Source organism: Lissotriton vulgaris, chromosome 1_1 (assembly GCF_964263255.1).
Source record: "Lissotriton vulgaris chromosome 1_1, aLisVul1.2, whole genome shotgun sequence".
Classification (NCBI taxonomy): domain Eukaryota; kingdom Metazoa; phylum Chordata; class Amphibia; order Caudata; family Salamandridae; genus Lissotriton; species Lissotriton vulgaris.
In genome coordinates this window covers 596,342,601-596,364,828 of record NC_141685.1, presented here as the reverse complement: position 1 = coordinate 596,364,828, position 22,228 = coordinate 596,342,601, and the positions used below count along the sequence as shown (strand labels likewise).

The 22,228-nt window shown below is 41.0% G+C and overlaps 1 protein-coding gene across 2 annotated transcripts in view; it reads left to right on the top strand.

Moving 5' to 3' along the window:
- The window catches only part of SYDE2 (synapse defective Rho GTPase homolog 2), a 155,640-nt gene extending 133,656 nt beyond the window's left edge, over positions 1 to 21,984 (top strand). For both annotated transcript variants that reach the window (XM_086954060.1, XM_086954062.1), the window contains one exon: positions 19,524 to 21,984. In XM_086954060.1, the coding sequence (XP_086810186.1) occupies positions 19,524 to 20,017 (494 nt within the window). In that variant the 3' untranslated portion in view covers positions 20,018 to 21,984. The remainder of the gene's footprint in view (positions 1 to 19,523) is intronic.
- The last annotated feature ends 244 nt before the right edge of the window (positions 21,985 to 22,228 follow it).

The window sequence follows — 22,228 nt, the reverse complement described above, 5'->3', positions numbered from 1 at the left end:
TGATAGGATCCACTACAGTCCCCCAAGATAACAATTCAAAATGTTCTTGATGTGGGCATGCTAATAAAATACAAAACGTAAATACGTTTCAACAGAAGACTGCAACTTCTACATGTAGTATGCTTATCCATTGATGTAATGAACACAGTTCTAAGAGAAACTGGTGTATTATTTAAAGACTTACACTTTACTATTAATCGACTTTTATGGTTCATTGAACCCAAATAAAGTTGAGTGAGAGTAATAAAGACTTTCAAAAGCCTTCAGTGTCCTATTGGTCTGCAAATTTATAGGGCCTTATTTGATCAAATACTAAAACCTTATAACTAAAATGTGAATGACCTATGGATGCACATTAAAATAGACTGGGAAAGATTGATAATATGTTCCATAACAATTTAGGTTAGTTGTAAAATTTGGCAAAAGGCCTATGTCGGTTGAGTTAACAGGATCGTACTTCTCCACTACATTGGAAGAACGCGGTTGGATCACACGCGGTGGCACTTTGCTCCTCAGAGTTCCCTTACTACGACGGATGTATCCACCCATTGTGGTATTTTGCTAAGGATTTTTTCCATTTCCTTCACCTGATTTCCACACCACGATCCTGTTAACTCACCTGACATACGCCGGGTTGGAATTATCACCGGCTATTAGAAACGCACATACGTGTAAGCCAGAAGCCCTGAAGAGTCACAAGCGCCTTAGATCGCTAGACGAAACACGTGTCGGCTGGTCATGTATCCTAAAAAAAATTCTTGATGTCACCCTTCTAGAACAGAAGGGATAATATATCCCAAGGATTTGACCTACTTTTGTCCATCTTGTCTTATTACTCAGGACTTACGCTGCTTGTTCATTTGTACCAAGAAAGAAACAAAACCTAAATGATTAACTGACTATAACGTGTGCACTGGAATTGTTTATCACGTATTTGGTTGGGCCCTTGACAACTCTTACAGAGGTTCCTGGGGTCTCTTCTGTCCATGTTGCACCGTTCACCTGACTTTTTATCTTTGCATTTACTAATCATTTACCCACACCAACCGCTACCAGCATAGGCACCTCTTTTTCTTGTACACTACAAAACCCTACACGGAATTTCATTAATTTGGCCATATTTGTGCTCATTCATGTGCTGTATGGTTTTAAAATATTTTTGGGAGACAGCCATAACGAGATTGGGGTTTTAAATTACAATGCTGGGAATATTTAATTACTTCACTGGCAAGCTGACAGATCAGAAGCCTCCACTAGACAATAACCACATTTATCTGGATTATCCTTCTCCTAAGAGAGCAGACAGGGAGATAGAGTTAAATGTATAAAGGGTGATTAGCTGACACTCGTAATCCTTCACACAGGAATAAAGAGGAAACCGGCAGAGCTCTTACACTAGTCACACTAGGGGCTCCTTGTGGTGGTGGTTGCAGGAAGGCCAACCTGACATGCAGCAGACCACTCTCACTCCCTCAGCCTGAGCTCAAAGTGGTGGCAGATATGTTGCTGCTATGTTGGGGCTGTTCATTTAGAGAAAGTGGATATCAGAGGAATCTAGTTTCAAGCAGAACGCCAACTCCATACCAATCTGTTGGAGCTGTAGGCAGTCTGCATAGCCTGAAAAGCCTTTCTTTCATCTTCTAAGGGCAGGCAGGTACAGGTTCTCATGGACAAAACTGCTGGCATGTGGCACGTCAACAAACAGTGGGAAGTGGGGGTCTTGGGCCCCAATGGTAGCAGGCTCTATGCCTCTGGAAGGGACTGGTAAAACCAAACATGTTTTTGGAGGCCAACAATGAGTGTGGTCCCTGAGTGCTACAAGGGACGGACTGAGCAGGCGGTGCTAGGCTGGCCACAAGCAGCATCTCCTCCCTAAGGTGGTGCAGGGCACCCTCAGTCAGCGAGGAGAGCCCTAGCTAGATCTATTGGCCACCACCGGGAAACACAGTATCAGCTGTGTTTTACTCTGGTGTTACCTCCAAAGTCCTTACTAGGAAAGACATTTTAGCGGGGATGGGATGAGGGACTCTTTTATACATTGCCACTGCTACCTTTTGTGACTAAAGTACTGAAGTAGATCAGGAAGAACCAAGGCCAAGTCAACTTGATTGCCCCAAACTAGGCCAGGGGAGTAAGGTACCCATAGCTTTTCAACCTTTACCCTGCGATAAGACTAAAACTTCGGGAGGGGGGATCTCCTGTCTTAGCAAGAGGTTAAGGTCCTGTACCTCAGTCTCCGTAGTCTACACCTCCATGTATGGGTATTGAACAGTAACAGTAAAATGCTTTTAAATTGCCAACTGAGGAGGTGGATTTCTTCCTTGATGCCAGGCCAACCTCTGTTAAATCCATCTACTCTGGATGCTGAGAATATGTTTGGCTTGGTGTGATGTCCAGACTCCTAATACATTACTGGCCAAACATTCTGATGTTCTTTAGTTTGTACTTTTGTTGGCCCAGCATGGTCTTGTAGTTGGTGCAGTGAAAGGTTACTTGTTGAACCTCTTGCCTTTTTGTGCTTACTAGACCAACCGTCCTTGTTTGTATCACTAGTTGGGATCCATTTAATCAAAGGTTTGACACATTTATTTCCTCCCAGACAATATATGAGATCTCAATTTTCGCTGAACCTAGTTTTGATGTTCTTGATATACATGCCTTTTGAGTTCATGCACCGTGACTCCTTAAGGCTTTGAGAATTAAAACAGTGTTTCTTATCACATCAGCGTGCTATGTGAATGAATTGCAGGAATTGTCAGTTCGACCACCCTACTTTCTCTTCTTTCCAGAGAAGTTGATGTTACGAACTCTGGTGGTCTTCCTTCGAAAAGTCTTGATACCTTTCCATGTTGGTCAATTGATCACTTTGTCGGCATTCTTTGGTCTACCTTACTCTTCAAAAGATGAAGACTGGCTCCATTGTCCTGATTCCGAAAGGGTGCAGAAGGGGAAAGAGAAAAGAAATTAGCATCAGCACACAGGCATCGCACTTACATGCAGCTCCGCTCTGTCACTTCCAGGTATATAGGGAGACATAACGGACATAACAGCGGCACTTGACACGTACAGGCTCACAAGAGCACTGCTGTTAGCTTTGTGAGATCCTGTCTGGAGAAATCTGCAGTTAAATAGATTAACTAACAGAAAGAGTATTTGTGAAGGTAAGTAACTTGTTCTTCTGTAAGAAAGGTTTACTCCTAATAGGCTTCCCCTAGCTCAGCCGTAGAGTCCGACCTGGCTTTTTCTAATGAATTGCGTACGTCCAGTACTGCCTCTGTCAAATATACTACGAAAAGAACTTACTCCAGGGTCATTAACAAATAGGGAATACCACTTTACTCACATTCAACCAGATAAAGTTACTCTAGGAGAAAATCGGTAGCCTAATGTCTTCTGCACAACACACGAGCTAATAGTGATTTCCATAAAGGCCATACTTTCAAACAAAAAAGAGGTACCCCTGGAATTGGAGAGACTGAACTTGCCTTTTTGAAGTCGTTTTTGATTTCTGCAGTAGGAGATAAGGAATGTGTGGATATCTCTAAAGGATAAAAGCGCTTTGTCAAAGGCAAATTCAACTGCCTCTCACTTTACAGTATTTTATCTAACAGATTTTAAAAGAATGTGGAAGAGTGCCCATACTGCCAACCACTAAAGGAGGTTCTAAGGCAGTTTGTCCAATGTGTTCAGCATAAATCTTCTTCGCAGAAGGAAGATTTTGTCATACATACTACATAGGCAGTCTCTACATCTAATCACTTTTCTGTGATGAATGCTCTATTTAGGTGATGGACTTAATGTATCCTGGTGACATCCTCATGTCCTGGACCACCAACACTTACATCCACTTCCGTTTTGGGAGATTGGCTCCCCTCATATGGTTTCGGCTTAATGTTCACTTCACTGTGCTGTGTAGTGGCCAGTAGGTTTGCACCAGAAATCCTAGTAGGGTCTTAGTCCAGGGTAAGTAGCATCACCATGATATTACCCCCCTACACTGAGAGCAGGCCAGAGTTTAGCTTTCTGAAAACCCAGGTATCATAATTATGGCATCAAAGAGCATTGTGCATACAGATCGCCCAGATGCTCTTTCCTCCCGCATATTGTTGCATTCAACACTTCTGAGTCCCCATGCGATCACCATTGTAGAGGCACTGTGTTTCTTACATAGCCGCTCCACCTAGTACGCCTCATACTGCAGTCACACCTCACCATCCTCCCGGACGGCAGCTGCTCCTGCTCAGTGGGGGCAGACGGGCTTGGGAGGGAGTGGAGTGGAGTGGAGCGAAGTGGGAGACAGAGGTTGGTGCGGTGCAAGAGGCACAGGGGGTACAGACAACAGGCTGCAACGATACTAGGAAACTGTCCACACAGCCCTTAAAGGATGAGATCAGGTAGGGTAAGGAGGACACCAAAGCAAAATAAACGGACATCAAAGGCAAAGAACTCCCTACCAATTGACCAGGGCAAAGCAAACCAGGAAAAAACATCACCAAACAAAACGGACATAAAAAAAGGGGTAACAAGAGTGTTACCCACTCAACTTATCTCTCCAATTGCATCAATGTTCAGAAAAAATCAGGGCGAGAGAGAGAAATCAGAGGCAAACAAAGCTTTCTTCTTTCTGAAAAATCCAGGAGCCACTCTCCTTACGACCCAACAATCTCTCTCGGGCCTACCTACGCCTTTAACTCCCGAGAAGGTTTCCTGCGACAAAGGCCTATCATCAATATTCACGAAACTAACTCCCCGGTTACCTGGGGCGAATTCAACTAGCCCTCCACGCCAAAATAGGTACCAGGATGAATTTATAGCAATGGCCCATAAGCAGGATGAACTGGGAGAGGGTCTTGACCAGGAAACCTCCCTGACGCAAAAACGCAGTACAGGAGACATATTTGTCCTGGATCTGAGTATAACACAGGCAACTGGAATTACAACAGAGGTCCCCATGGATAACAAGAGGACGAAAGAAGAATTGACGTGCACAGAAAAATCAGCATCCAATGCAGAACTTAAAGCAACAACAGCAGCACTAACCTTTTTTGGAAAATTCTCAGAAACCAATACACAAAACCCCCCAACAGCTCCGCAAATACAGAAATTACTTAACAAAGAGCCCCAGATACTCAAAGCCCAGATACACAGGGAGCAAAACACAACCCAAATGGAATTGACTAGTCAGAACACTTCAGAAACATCATGGCTGAAACTATTAAACTTTACATCAAGCCCAACATCGAACAACGAAATAATGCAAGACCTAAGTAAAAATAAAGAGGGAAAAAACATGGGGGGAAAAAAATCATCAAGCCCCACAGAAAGTCTTGCATCAAGCCCAACAATAAACAAGGGAAAGCGGCAAAACACAAGTATAACTAATCACACAAGGGAAGATATCTTAGATAAAAAACTAGGTAATACAAACGAGGAAGGGCAGTCTACTCAACTGCAAAGCAAAGGAAAATCAGTGGAATACCCCAGAGATGGAAGAATTGTTACTCCAAAATCAGACAATTCCCAACTTCCCAAAGAACGTTTTGATTTGTCACTCAATCAGAACTATGAACAGAGTGCTAGTGTAAGCAACTCAGGGTTGTTACTTACCACAATAGAAACACTTCAATCAACAGTAAAGGCTTTAAACTGGCAATCCGATAAACTGGATATCCAAGTCGACATAATGAACACCATAGCCCACCACATTGCGGGGATCGACAACAAACTGGATAAACTCAACAATCTGATAATAACTGCTCAATCAAAGTATACACTGGAACAGAGTCCCTGCACCTGCGGTCCTATTATAGATAAACTAAACCTCCTTCCCAACCTAATAGAACAAATACTGGCTGTAAGAAAATCAGACCAACATTTCTCGAAAGGAAACTCAACCAGGAAAACTACTGAACACAACCAAGCTAACAGTCCAGAAACAGTAAATTTAACCAAAAAAATTACTGACCATAACACTGTTAAGATCTCAGAAACGGATACATCTAAAGGAAAGAACAGGGCAGAAATAAGTCCAGCAGTAAACATAACAACGCCAAACAAAAAAACCTCCTTAACAAGGCGACAAAAAAAACGTGAAAGAAAAGCAAGGAATAAACAACCGACAGGACACGCGGAAGAAGGCACTAGAATATTTCCCATATTCACCTCAGCTATAAACAAGGAGGACACTTCAAATACGACATTACAATCTGACGAATCATTTGATCAAACACACAACTCATCAGGACAACAGCTCCAAACAAAAAAAGAAAGGGAGGCCCTTTGCGCAGAGACGATAAGCAACACTGGCATATGCACATTACTAACGGCCATAGGCGAGACAAACAGCAGAGACGTACAGCCGAGGTTGGTCTTGGGCAACGGAACACAGAAAATTGATGCAGTGAAAAAAGGAAGCCGCATAGAAACCGGCAGCACACCACAACCAACCGGCCCTTCAGGCCTATGTATAACAGCGGAGATCCCCGGGAAATACCAAGAGGCGGCCGAGAATAACAAACTAACACCAGCCAGGCAAAGACATGGTGTCACCCAAAAAAAACAACAAGAAGGAATCAAACACTGCCCATATGGCAGAGAAGAAACAATTCAAAGACAAAGCCGGTCTCAAGGAGATTCTACAATAGAGGACATACCCACTAACAACCAGGAGGTACCATCAAAAATAAATGAAAGAACTGTAAACTGGAAAAGTAGGATTTGGGGTGGAAAAAGTCTACCCCCCACTGTGGGTATAAAAATACTACTAAAGCACGGAGTCCGTCACATAAACTTGAACTGCAATGAGGACCCTATTCTTGGGAGGGGAACAGAGTCTGAGTACATCAGAGATCCCCAGACTAACACAGCCACGAACAGAGACTTAACAAAAGAGAGTAACCAGACCATAACGACCACGATATCCCAGCGCGTACAAGAAACCGATACGCACGGAACACAAACACCCGCTGGTACCGGGCATCACTGTAAAATCAGTCCAGACAATGCACCAGAACTAGGGAAAGGCCCTGAGAACTGGTCTAGTAATGACAACTTACATCTTAAACAACTCTTTTTTACCCCGGAATACGAATCTCAGGGGCAACATGACATCCTCAACAGGGGAAATTTGTTTAAACTTTGCGCAAACACTGAAGGGCTTCAACACCTAACTAACACTGATCTACTGTCAGTCAAATTTTGCAAACAAGACATAACTAGTTCATTGGAACAAACATTAACAACATGGAGAACACCAGAAATCGCCCAGTTAATAATATCCTTTAGAGAGAAGTTCGAATTATGGGGCATAAGACTTTCCAGGCCGGTAAAACCACGCTATCCAGATCCTCTTGAAGCTCGTCTGGTGACAAAAGGGAAAAAAGAAAAGCGAACAGATTATAAGGATCAGGCAATTTCAGTACTATGGAACGCCAGAGGGAACAGTCCTTCACCGACAATCTATTCCCTAACCACAACAGGCAATCAAACAAAGCCCAAGGATGACGCAGCCTACTGGCGCTGGCTAACAGACACATTAAATAAACAGAAAAATAATTGACCTCCCAAAAAACCTCAAAAGGATAGTACCCATGAAATTCTCCACCTATTGTCCTGGAACATAGCCGGAGCGAGGAAATGGATGGAAGACGGCTTGCCACTCCACAACTGGACAGCATGCGACATTATTGCCCTCCAAGAAACATGGGCATTGGAGGAGCTACCTCTTGTCGGGTACACTCACTACAATATACCAGCACGGAAAAAATTCAACTTTGGTCGACCAAAAGGGGGTCTATCAGTTTATATCGCGTCAGACATCAAGATTAACTCAGAACAAATAGCCCCATATGGGCCAAACATGCAATTAATAAAACTATCAATGCCAGGCAGACCAACCCCGGTACTACTTGTTAACTTCTACGCACCCCCAAAGGTGAAAGAGAAGCAAGTCGCATTGGATCAGCTAGTATCCACAATCATGGATACTCGAAACAATAACCCATCCTGGGAAATAATCGTAACGGGTGATTTTAATTCAAACTTAATCTATACGCCTGAGGATGACGAGATAATAGCAGCTGACAACGAATTTTGGAACGTCAAAACCCAAACTCAGCTGCAAACAGAGCGATCCGATCCAATTGGGCGAAAACTGGTAACAAGCCTGGAATTCCTCGGGCTGCGGTTCCTTAATGGGAGAATCGAAGGTGACAATCCGCGACAGCACACCCACCTAGGAACCTTGACTGCCTCAAGGCTAGATTACACAGCAGTCTCCCTTCCACTATTGCCATTTGTCCAGCAATTTTCTATAGAATACACTTCAAAAAGCGATCACTCATATCAGCACACTTATTTCAATTTAAAACTAACTAAATGCCACAGTTACAACATAGTGGGAGATAACATTGTGACCACTAACTTGAAACGACTTAACTGGACAACGGCCAACATCGACGTACTGCAGGCAAATGTGCAGAGACTAAAAATAGAAAGTGAGATAACAACAGGTACCCAAATACAAAAATGGGAGAGCTTTACGGGAAAGTTAATAGCAACAACGTCCGCCCCAAATAAACCACATCCTCTCACTAACAAAAATTCTCTGCCAAAGAACCTGGTAAAACTCAAAATAGAGATAAGGAGAAACGCCAGAGCACTAAAAAAGACAACTACGTCATCCAAAGACTGGATCCAAAGACAAAACCTCAAGAAAGAATACAAAAAGAAAATGTAGGAATACAAAAGATCTCTGAAGGATGACCTCTGGGCAAAACTACTCTGCTCCGCCAAGAACACCAACTCAAACGCATTTTGGAGGACTATTAACAGCTTAAATCACCCTTCAAATCCAACATCATCCAATGTCCAAGAAGCGGACTGGGTTGCGTTATTAACAGAGAGGTTCGCAGAGATAACACTTGACCAGCATAACCCAGGAGCAATCCAACAAATTACCAACGAAGTGTCCCAAAAAAGAAAAGAAGGAAGCGTCACTCCCAGGCTTCCCCGCGACGTGGTTAGCCTATGGGAGAAGAAGGACGCAACAAATAAGGTCAAACAAACATGGTATAGTGAAGAGGACATAAGAAGAATCATAAGGAAGTCACGTGGCAACGGAGCACCAGGGCCGAATGGGATCCCTCCAATAGTTTACAAAACTGATCCGGACTTTTGGTGCAGAAAATTAAAAATATTATTTGAAGAAATAATAGGTGAAAACCAAATACCATCCAGTTGGAAGGGCTCCATAATTTCACCCATCTTTAAAGGAGGAGACAGAACATCCCCAGCTAATTACAGACTGATTGCCCTCCTAGATGTGGAGGCAAAGTACTTTGCATCCCTCGTCCTGGAAGATCTAATAAATTGGTCCGACGTCACAAAGAGAATACCACTGAACCAAACAGGCTTCAGGAAAGGAACTGGGACACTAACTAACATTATGTCTCTCTCAGTGCTAGCCGACAAATATCTTCGGAGAAAACAGCCTCTTCATCTATGTTTTAGTGACTTAAAGGCAGCATTCGATAGTGTGGATCGGAACATCTTATGGAGGAAATTGTGCAGCTGGAACATTCCGGATAAAATCCTGAGAGGGATCTTACTCCTTTACTCCAATACTTGGATGGAAGTTAAATTGGGGAGTGGAACACGGCTCTCAAGAAAAATCAACACCAGTAAAGGCCTCAAGCAGGGCTGTGTCCTAGCCCCCCATCTTTTTAACCGTTTTATGGCAGACCTAACATCAAGTCTAAATAAGATCCCATCTCATCCACCTAAACTTGGCTCCCTTCCTCTAACTCATCTATCCTATGCAGACGACGTGGTATTGTTGAATCTAACGAAGATTGGCATTCAAAGGTTACTAGTAGGGCTGGCAGAATTTATAACAAACAACAACCTGGAGATAAACACAACAAAAACAAAAACAATGCTTATCACCAGGCGGCGGACAGCCAGTACAAACATCTACCTGGAGGGAACAAAGCTAGAGGCCGTGTCCAACTTCAAGTACTTGGGCTTCTACTTTGATAATCGACAAAGCCATCAGCAGCAAATGTCGTACATCACTCAGAGATCAAATTCACTCTCATTTGCTTTTAGATCTTTGGCCAAAAAGCTCACGGGGCCATCATATAAACCTTTACTGGCAACAATAAAAGCAAAAGTTCTACCAACCCTCTCATACGGCAGTGTAGGATTGCATGGGAAAGATGCGGATCTGCTTAACAAAATGCAGACAGCCATCTTCAAATCTACCTTCCAAATACAACAGGGAGCCTCACCAGCTCAGACAAGGTTAGAATTTGGAACAGTAAATGAAACAGTGGGAAGAAAGTATGCAAGTATTAAGTACTGGTATACACTGAAACAGAACACGTCAGCCTCGGAATTGCACCAAGCACTATGGGAAGAAATTAGATCTGACACTAAATCCCCATACAACCAGTATCTTGAAAACTCCATAACTGAGACTGGAACAAGAAAACTCTGGGAACTAAACCTGCCTTACCCGGCGTTCAAACAGGCTATAAACAAGTCAACAAAATTCCACTCTCTCTTACTTGATAAAGCCACGTTTACCAACAGAAAACACGCATGGATGGTAATATCAAATTACAAAACACTTGTGGCAGCCCCATACTTAACAATTACATTTCCAGCTCACAGAAAACAGAAATTAATGGGACTCCGTTTGGGGAAATTCCTATCGATTATGGACCAACCAACCTGGGTGCATAATGGACCAAAAACCTGCAGACTATGCGGGAGGAGCAACGAGGACTTTATTCATCTTGTCTGCATCTGCCCGAATCTAGCTCAAGCTCGAAGCTCTCTGTTAAAAAAGTCTATGAACGAGCGGGGTATAAGAACGTGCAGATCTGCAATTATGGCAACCTTGAACCCAGCAGACACGCGATTGAACTGCCTATTACTAAAGTTCCTTGCAGCCCACTCCCAAGCGCTAAAACACACCACGGCACCCTGTCAACAAAAGGATAAACCAACTGTGGTAGCTCGGGCAGAGAGCGCTCCGGAACATAAAAGAGGAAAAAATCAAGAACTTCAGAACTAAGCTAGACAGACTGCATTTTTATTACACTTCATTCGATTTTAAATAACAAACTCGGTTTTAGACGGAGAGTGTTATAGAATATATTAACAGAGATTGTACATATATGTTAAGAAATTTTAAACACATTAGTCGATTCCTTTAAAATGTATTGTTGTGGTTTTAATTAACTGAAACAATAAAAATCTTTCATTCATTCATTTCATTCAACACTTCTGTTATTATTTTTACAACATGATGGTCTTAAAATCAGGCCTGTAGGAGCCACAACTCCTTTTTACTGAAGGATCAGGAGCCACATCATGAACATATTCAGTATCCATAAAATAGCCTTTAAGGTATCCATGTTCTGCTTTTGCTGAAAATGTGCTGAATGCATGGCATATACATCTTGGTAAATCTCTCTAAGTGTATGAGCGGCACATAGTACATCTCGGAAACATGAAAAATCCACCACTGCTCCGTTTCCTAATATGTTTCTGACAGCACAATTTTAGCATAAACGGTTGCATGCACCCACTCTGAACCTGCATACTGATGTAGAACGTGTTCATGATACAACCCCAGGATCACCACATCAACATTTATTCCCACTGCCTGTAGATCAAAATGAAGCCTGACACTCAAGATGCAGAAGCAAGGCTTGATACTTGGCAACACCACCAAAGCAAAGAACTGTGACCGTATTTAGAAAAAAATGTGAGCAGCGCACATTCCTTCCCCCAAGTCGGAAACTGCATTACAACACTGCATGCTGCACTTAATTCAAAGTTAAAGTGCCTTGTGCAACTCTCATGCACAAAGGAACACAGTCCCTGCTGTGCCTTCAAATTAACAAAGTCACTCATGCTTGGTAAAAATCAATGCTTAGCTGCCCTTGCACTTGATTTTTTTTAAAGCACCGAATCCCACAGGCACAGCCCAATATAAAATACTTCATCACTTGTGACCTGCATAGGCAAATGATCCAAGACCTGCTGCTGTCCTTAAAGTTCTTTACTACCTCAGCGACTGCTTCATCAGCTGTACAGTTTTCTTTCCTCGGTAGACCTATAGTGAACAGTATGCATGCTAGTTCCTTAGCAGGCTTCTCTCATATGACCACGTAGAGCAGGCGTTGATCTAGATCACCCTGTAATAATACATTTATCAGCTGAGTTCTTTCTTGGTGCCTTAAGACAAAGAAGAGGGCAATGTGAGACTAGCAAGAGAGCTCCAAGCAGTCCACAATATATCACATTTCGTCACAAGAAAAGCTTAATTGGCCTGTCCTTTTGTCTGGACAATAGAGTAGCTGGGAGGTGTGTTAATGAATGCCCTCTATTACCTTTTATCTGCTGCAGTCAAAGCCTAATGAGAAGTAACTATATCTCTGTCCCTCTATATATTTCACATGGGGTGGGACTGGATTGCTGGAAAGAGAGTTTGAATGCTGAGCAATTAGATGGGCATAGAGATAAGAGAAACGATGTAATGTTGCTTGAAAGAGTAAATTCAATGATGGGGTACAAAGGCGGGAATATAGGATGAAGGTAGAATTAACAAGAAGAATGCACGAGGGAAGGAAAGAAGGAAATAAAAGTAACAAATGCTGTGTTGCCCTGGGATGAGAGCATTACATACGCCTGTGCACAATAGGCAAAGGTGGGTGCCTTCTGTTTAGCATAAGTGCAGTACAGTGCAGCACCTATGCAATGTGGGATAAGTTAAAAAAAATATATATATTTCTCCAACTAAATGGCTGCATGAAGGATGCCTTATTTTTGGCATAAAGCCCTGCCTATCATAGTTGGTAGATAGGGCCTTGCCCTAAAATCCATGTTTGGTACCATGGGAACGCCCATGTACCGCCCTTGGGATGCTCCCTATAAGCAAAGCAGCCTAAGCTCTATTTCTGTTACTTTACACATTACTTTCACTCACAAATAAGATTTTTCGATGGAAAGGAAGTATTATATCAACACTTTGACCGGCTTGGATTAACTTTATGGGACGTTCCACCAACTCAAAATGTTAATAAATCTGCCCCTCATTTTTTCAAAATACTGTTTAAGTGCCAATATGTTTCTTTTGGTGCTGTTAAGGCAAAGTCATTCATATCGATTTTGTAGTCTACACATGGAAAAAAAATCCCAATGTTGGAGAATACAGTGAATTGTAAGTCTTATTTCATTGTAAGCAGGATTTCCAATTGGATTTTGGGATTCACAGAAATGTGCACGTAAAATGTATTTTTTTCTGATGAAGAGACCATTTAGTGCTGAAATAGATTGGAGTATTTGTGTACATTGAAACCTTTTGATTTCACCACTCCAAAACAAAAAAAACTTTCAGGACAGGCGTAATAAGACCTAACACTTCACCATCATGCCCTCCCCCACTTATTCACCCTAGTTTACACTCACTCACCCTTCAATGCACAAACCCGTCCGTCTATGTCCCCACTTATCCTTACATGCCAGCACCTGTTGTCTCATATTTGCCTTTTAAATACATTGCTCTCTACAATGTCTATTCTATGGGCTTACTACTACTCCCAATCACTCATTCATCGATGCATGTACTCATTTGTGAATTAATGCATTAACTCACCTATCGGTTCATCATGTGTCCATTTTCTAGTTTTTCTATTGACTGACGTTCGCAGAGTGGTCATCCACTCATTAATTAAATCACTCAATTCATCCATAGCATCGCCCACTCACTTTCACTTACAAAAAAAGTGCAATGCTTACATTCGTTTATACATTCTTAGACGGAACAACACTGTTCACGGTAAGCGCGTGCATGCAAGATGGCAAGCAGTCGCTGGCCCCTCTTTGACCTGAAGTCTATGATCCTGTGCATGAAGGAAACTTATATTACTTAATTAAACTCGGCTTGTTTTTAACTACTGCCTATACAATGATCACGTTGTTAATTGTAGATAACCTGACCTTTCATTCTGGAGCATGACTGGTGCTAAACTGAAATTTAAGGGCTACAATCCTATTTCATGCATTCCTGCGACTTAAAAGAATTTCTTCACTAGGCCTGATAAAAATATGTTTATAAAACCTGCAATGTTTTTTTTCTGTGCATGGCCCCTGTTCTCAATGCAGTCAATCCCCATGGTAAACATGTGTTTGTGCAGTTCCTCAGTGCTGGTATTTTGTAGGCATGAAACAAACTTTCATTGTTCTGCGGCAGATTGCAAAGCACGCATGTGATCACCGACCCTTGGCCCCTTTCATCTTCAGAAGTGCAAGCCAGACAAAAGCGCTTTTGTTTCAGTAGAATAAAACGAATAACAGTGGCAGTGCCCGAGGCGCATTTATGGTCTGCATCTCAACAGAACCATTTCTTGGGAAAGATCAGAAGTTCGCCAGAATATTCTCACTTCACAATAAGAGCTTGTTTTGTGCTGGGTGTTAATGGGCGTCTTAACACAGTTCTTACCATCTGTGTGTGTGTTCTTCGCCTGTCAGTGGCTTACACCTTGCCTGCTGTCAGCCATTTGCCCACATGTCTTGGATATCCGAAAACAGTTTTCTAGAGCTGATCATTGGTTCTAATGAGTGTAGGTGAATTGTAAAATAGTGTGTGAAATACATCCGTTGTAAGCTTTGGCGGTTCTAGTGGAAAAAATAACATTGCACACACTCTTGACCAGCATCTGTTGATGAAGCAACTGATGTTATAATGGTTGAAGACAGATAGGCACCAAAAGGGATTCTGCCCACCAAGAGATTACAGGAGACTTCATAGAAAGGAGAGAAAGACTCGCGTTGTCTCTGAGGTCACTTGAAACCCACTCTTGTAGATAAATAATCTACGCTCCCACCGGAGTCCTTCTTTACGTAGACTAACCACCCCATGGACCTGCTGTGAGAATAGCGATGGTGACACCATACAAAACATGCAATGCTCGAATTAAATTGGCGTGGTGTTACTCTTTTCTCCAAACTAACCATGTTGAGGCACCTCTTACTGAGTGTGTAGACATATTTAAAAAATGAAACTCAATAAAAAAATTGGGTTAAAAAAAACATGTTGAGGTACCTGCTTTCTTAACAGCTTTCCTGCCTCTCGCTGCTCCCTCACGTTCATTTAAATTTAGCTTGTGTTTTTCTGCTCTCTTATCCCACTCTTTTGTTCCTTATCCCACTCTTTTATTCATTATCCCACTCTCTTATTCCTGATTATGGGAAGAACTTTCACTCCTGTTTTTTTTTCTATACTCCAACACCTCTTCGGCTGAGAATTTCTCCAGGCTCTGTCTCACGCGCCCCTTCTAAGCCCCGCCCACCCCATGTTGTTTACAGTGGTTGCTCACGGGGCATGTAAGGGCAGTATGGTGGCAGAGCCAGTATATTATTTTTAAAGATGTTCTTACAGGAGATGCGCTCCTTCTAGAAAAGAAAATACCCGCCTTTTGCTGGTATTAGAGCGACGTCAGGACCAAAGCAGAGGGAGAAAGACAGGAGGCCTATAGGGTTTAGAGAGTGGGAGGTACCTGTTCGGAGAGGCTGGGCCTGCCCTGGGCAGTGCGTGGCTTATCAAGCAGGAAGGATGCAATTGCAAATGGGGAGAACGATGTGCCATCAGCCTTAGGCAAGAGCCTGGGCACTGCTTAGCTGTGCGCTCTTAGAACGAGCCACTCCCCATTACCTCCTTCCACCTGTCCCCAGAGAGCCGGAGTGTGCCTCATAATTAGGCATGCCTGGGCACCAGGAGGAATGGGATAGGCTTCAATGCCTCTTTCCATCTTACAAAGAAGCCCACATGCCTCCTCATGAGGACAATGCTCTGATCCTGCCGCCAAGTTTAACCACAGATTCAGATAAGTGTGTAGATTCTCCTCTTCCTTGCTCCCTCTTGCTTCCCTGTTTACTTTTGGTCAAAACTATAACACCCATAGGCTTCTTTTTAAAGATGAAATTGGTGAGATGTGCATGCTGCTCATGATAATAGATTGTTACATAGACTAGTTACTCAACATTTTCAATTGTCATCTATGAGAAGCCGTTTCTGGCCCTACTACTAGTTAGCAGGGTGTCAGTAGGGTAGAAAAATAGTGATCCAAGAGAAGATGAATCATTTTGTCTCCTAATGGTAACCTTATCCTTAGCTCTTCTCCTTTGTCTCTGGTCTCCATCTCAGTATTGTTATTCATCAAGTGAAGTGGTTCTAATTTTACAAAAGCTATTATGTTAAGTGCAGTGTAGAACAAGCATTTGCAATGCAATAGTTCTTGCATTTCCTAGAGATTAAGCTATTAACATTGTAAATGACAATGCCTTTTATTTATCTGTTTGGATAATTAACTCAGAAATAAAAGGCATTGGTATTTACAACGCCAGTAGCTCAAACTCTTGTAAATTCGAGACCTATTACTCTTCTAAGAAGCAGCCTTTATTGTCCCGGGCTGCTTTGAAGTGGCACACTGAATGCTGCAGGAAATCATGTTGTGCCTGCAGTAGGAGAAACTCATTAAAGAAAATAGTGCTTACAGACTAAATAAGACATACCGTGTAACAACAGAAGTAAAAGGGCCAGTCCTCATGGGAATTTGCAAAGTAAGAGAAGGCGGTACTAAGGAGGGACAAACAAGCCGATTAACAAATCGGAAGCCAGCATTTACAAAGGACAATGACCCAAGCCAATGATAAATATGGGAGGAGAGTGGGCGGAGCTTCATGTCCATACTCAAATACAGCATGCCACGCAGAGCAGTGCCTGCGCGGCCCAGGCTCGACCTAAAAACTGTCTACACCTTTCCTTTCTATAGTGTACCATGTATGACATTATTCAACATTCACTGCATTTTTAGGTGTGCATAATCTTAAATTTCCCTTACAAGAGTGTTCAGATTGAGGGGCAGAGTAACTGTCTGCTGGTAAATCAGAATATAGCATGTTGCTACGCACTATTGCATTGCATTGTATTACAACGCAGTTGTTACAACGACCGCATTGTTAGAACTCAATACCTTTACTTCGCAAGTCATTAGATCAACTTGCTGTAGGGGGCGCGCTGGACTTAGGAATCGTATAATTTACTATTCCTTAGTTTAGAGCGCCCTCTACAGCAAGTCGATCTAATGACTTGTGATTTAAAGTTATCGCGTACTAACAACGCAGTTGTAAAAGCCCAACGATGTACTGGCAGCATTGAAAATGCTGTTTCCCGGTAAATGAGTACATAGATCCTAGTTATTTTAACATGTGATCTGGCGACTTGATATATAATTACACAATAGGCATATGATATGATATTAAGAGCTGTGGCCCTAATGCAAGCCAGCAAATTGTGTCCCTACACTCTAGTTTTGTGAAAAATTCCGCCACTAATTCGAGTGAAGTGGGTCACTTAAACCCATCGGCCCCCTACATCATTGGACTGCACCAGCTGTACTGATGATCGCTCTGCCCCTAGTTACGAGGCAACAATGGCTCATACTGACAAACTGAAAGCTACATTTATTGGTTTGCCATTCACTTATGCTACAGTGGATAACCCGCAAATTCATTAGAGAGAATCTGATTCATTGGCAAAATTCTCTTATACGCAAAGTAAGGGTTACAATCTTTTTGAAAGTCATCAGACTTCTTGATGAATTCCCCTCTGCATTTCTATTTCTGGTGAAACCCTATTGGCTCCATGAAACCCAGGATCAAATTCAGGCCATTCTGTCAAATTCATTGGATTGTAAGAGAACGGTCCAGAAATGTATATGCTATCTCAGGCTGTCCTGTACATTTGTGATTTCAGATTAGCCCATTGGGTTATTTTTTCAGTGTTGTACTCTTGCTGATGTTAGCAGTCCCCTTCTGTGTCAGATGTTGCAACAGTCCTCCAGCAATATATTTACGGTATATGCTGTTCAGTCTATTAAGAATTAATTTTGCAATTCAGCTTACTCATATTTCCTGAGATCCGTGTTCGGTATGCTGGAAATCTCCAGACACGTTTCATGTTTATTACCATTCATTATAGAAGAGTATTTTGTTTTATTAAATGTTTATTCAGCATACCCTGTCATAATTATTTTTGGATTGGGTTACCATGTAAAAATGACTGAAGTCCATTTTCAAGGTCTTACTCTAGAGTACCTTTCAATGTAACAGCTGACTGTATTTTGCCGCTGTAGTCCTGTATTGTTAGTATGTGGAACATACAATTATTTCTGTAATTTAAAATAGGAAAACAGTCACAAGAAAAGGGCGTATTTGTGTCTCATGCCTTGTAATCAGGTAATAAATGTTGAAATAAATCCTTGTGCACTTTACCCTTGGAGTGGATTGAAGGCTGTGTAACTTTCTGTTTGAAAGCACGACTTTGAGCATGGAGAACATTTGAAAAAGTTTTGGATTATAAAGTGGTGAACGCACTCGTTTTTATCGTCTTTACTTGTTTGATTTAATATAGTCAGTGCAACCCCAACTTACTCCTCTCACTTTGAGGTTGCATTTCTGAAATGCATGGTGTGACGAGCTACATATTTTTCATAGCAGCCGATGGCCATTAAGATGTGTGTTGTGTATGTAGTGTGTGTTTATAATTATATATTAAAAAAACTATTCTTCAGTTAAAGCACTATTTAAAGTGATCTTATAGTTAGGTGTTGAAATGATATAAGAACTAACTTTAAAAATAGCAAAAAAAAGCCACAGCATTTCTCAGTTATTGTTTAGTGAACTAGCTGTCACTTGCACCTCATCGTGCCCTACTTATGCCCTTACATGATACTTCACTCATGGCATGGGAAATGACATCATTGATGACCTCACTCATTACCTCATTGCTGGCATCCCTCATGACATTATTGAGGACATCACCCATGACATCATCATTAATACTGGTATTCACATTAGTGCATTAAAACTTGCATGCCAAACCCGAGCTGCTCTTTAAATTCTAATTTATCCAAAACAATGGAACGCACTTACACCAAATCAACATTTTTTTTGAGTAAAGTTGTAACTTTGTGCCAAATGTGGTGCAAGCCCATATTGCCTTTTGTTCAATATCAGAGATCCGACTTTCCTATGGGAATTAAAATAGGAAATTACACCTTTGGAATCCACCCTTTTTCTTGGCCCTACTTGATATCAAATTTTCCTTCATTAAAGGAACCAAAGTGGAGGAACTTTTTTAGTTTTTTTTTAAGTTTAGTGCACATTCGTCACTAGTGCTGCAACTGTAAAATATCTTTCTCTCTGTTGCTCCCTCTATAAATATATGTAAACACATACAAACACTCACCAAATGAATTAATTGCAGTCCTCTGATATATGCATGGTGTGAAACCTAACTGTGACCTTAGTATAAGACTATTAGGGCAGTGACTAACTGCCATGGTAAATGCATTCTTGGCGTGCCTCTGGAGGATTTAGCGATGCCATTCAGAAATATGTTGTGTTTCTTTAACAATACCTTAACTAAGTGTTGTGTTTTTTTCTAGTGCAAACTTCAACTGCCAAAGAGTCCATGTACACCATTACATCCCCAGAACAGCAGCCTTATCTGAGGAGGAAAAAACAGAGGCCTCAAGTGTTGAATTTGAACAACTCTGAAATGGCAGGAATTCGTCGGCCAAGGCCAGTTCGATTGGACAGCCCCTCGAGTAATCGGTATGCAGGAGACTGGAGCAGTTGTGGGGAGAACTACTTTTTAAATGTAAAAGAAAACTTGAACGAAGCAGACTATGATGATGTCCCCTCAGAAGACATCGAAAGTGGGGAGGACATCATCAGAACAGATAAACCAGAGAATGTGACAGAGGATCAGATATCTTTACCCAAAGAACATCCACTTAAGGCCTTCATGGCCATGCAGAAAATGGATTCATCATTAGATCCCAGAGTAGACCTACAGGACTTGCAGGAAAGTATTGATAATCTGATTGGAAACTTGGAGCGAGAACTCAACAAAAATAAATTGACCATCAGCTATTGATGGGTTTTCTCTCGATGCGTACAGTTTCTTTCTTGCCACAGAATCCCCTTCCAAATATTCTCATAGTCTGCTGTTGTAAATACAACTCATCAACTGTTGCCTTATTTGCTGAGACATTCCACTTCTGTTTTAAAGTTTCGTTGTGTTTGTGCTGTGCTTACAAGAACATGCCATGATTAAATTCTTGGTGTGTAATGCCTTAATGACATACTGCATCGATCTGCAGTAACTCTGCTCTAGGTACGTGTATGTGAGATGCAAAATGCACTTAGAAACTGTGAACTATTTATCAAAGATGTTTATTCACCACCATATTGAAGGCTTTACATGGAGAGGACCTCCTAGCTGATGCGACCTTGAAACCGTCACGACCTTCCTCCATGAGGAGAACTGTTGTTGCTTGCTATTATTATGTGGCAGGACTTTCGTTCGATTGACTTCTGCTCTTTGTCACCTCTGTTTTTGCAACGCGAATTCAAGATAAAGAAAGGCTTTTGTCAATCATAAAAGTAAATTGTAAAAAAAGTATTTTATGTATTAACACTATTCGTTAATTATTTAAACTTGCATCATCATAAAACCTATTTTTCTAACCATATTATTGTATCTATGTATTTATTTAGCATATTATTTTGTCTCGCTGATTAGTGAGGAAATGTTTGAATATATTGGATAAAATGTTTGAATATATTGGATAATTTTGTCACGTTAATTTTAGCATCTAATAACATACTGTTATTAGGAATCTGCCTTTGCTTCCACCATCATTTTTGGTTCCTCTGAAGGAAATAACTGAGTGGAGCATAAATAAATTGCTAACAAACAAAACAAACTCTAAAAACCTTTACTCTGGTTATTGTAATTGGTGTTGACAATTTAGTAAATTCACAAATCTAAGTTTTCAGGGCAAGTTCAAGACCACTTTGCCTTTTTCTATAGCATAACACTGATATAGGGTAAACAAACCAATAGAAGAAATGTCTGAGTATTTCTCAGACAAACCAAGCACAATTAATTGTGAAAAACTTGATTAGCAGTGCTTTGGCTAAGTGGGGTGCTTGCCTTCATCCCATCATCTCACATGGACTTCCTGTTTGTCTTAGGACAGTACATTCTCAGTTTCTCTAAAACTGTCATTATTAAGCAGAGATTTATTTTAGGTCTAGTTATGTTGTAAGCTAAAGTAAAATGCATCATGACCTCCATCTTGTCTGCAATCAGTTGTACTATAAAATGAGAGGATTTAAATATGCAATATGGTGATACATTTCAATATTCATTACTTTTGTAAATAGTCCTAAGTGTTTTTCTGTCAAAATGTATTTTTATATGTTTATCTTTTATACCTACAAAACGTGTTAAATATTTAAGGCTTTCATTAAACAAAACTGTGAGAATAGATGAAACACGTGACAACTGATAATCACAATTGTAAAAACATTTGAGTAAGTATATGCTATGTATAATTGACAGAAGGTTTTCATTTACTCAGTTTATCATAAGTGTACCTTATGTTGTTGTGAGGTATCGCTGATGTTCCGATGTTACTGTTTTTGGCTAAGCAGAATTTAAAAGTGTTTTGTCTCAATCAATCCAACATTTCTATTTTTGTATGCTTTTGGATCTATTTTTGAACCAATATTGATATTCTTCAGAAAGAATATTGAAGTTTACGGACCCTTATAATTTTGCATACCTTTTGGATGTGTACATTATTTTAAGTAGCATTAAAATGTATTGAACTGTACATTCTGTGTTGTGATGGTTCAGTTCTTGAGATATTTGTTTACAGTATGTAATGACAGGCTTGTTATTGTTTATAAATGGCATCTAAACAGTGGTTGCAGCTTTTTTTGAGAACTTTCTTCCAAAATGTACTTTATATATATATATTGTAATTTATGTATCTGAATGTCCGTGCCAATACTGTATGCAGTACCTGTTACATTAAAACAGTAATCTGCAAACATTCAAAATTTCATCATTATATCTTATTTCTTAAATCAAGGGCGGGATTGAAAACGTGCCCCGGACAGAATTTATCTGCAGTTTTTGGTTTTTTTTTTAATGATTTGTTTTATTAATTGAAGAAGCTTGAAACAATGTAAGAATAAACAGACCAAAACCAGCGTGACTCGGACAACTGGCCAGTCAAATTTTTAAAATGCATTTAGAGGGGGGACTCAGACCTGTTTCTATGCGAATGAAGCC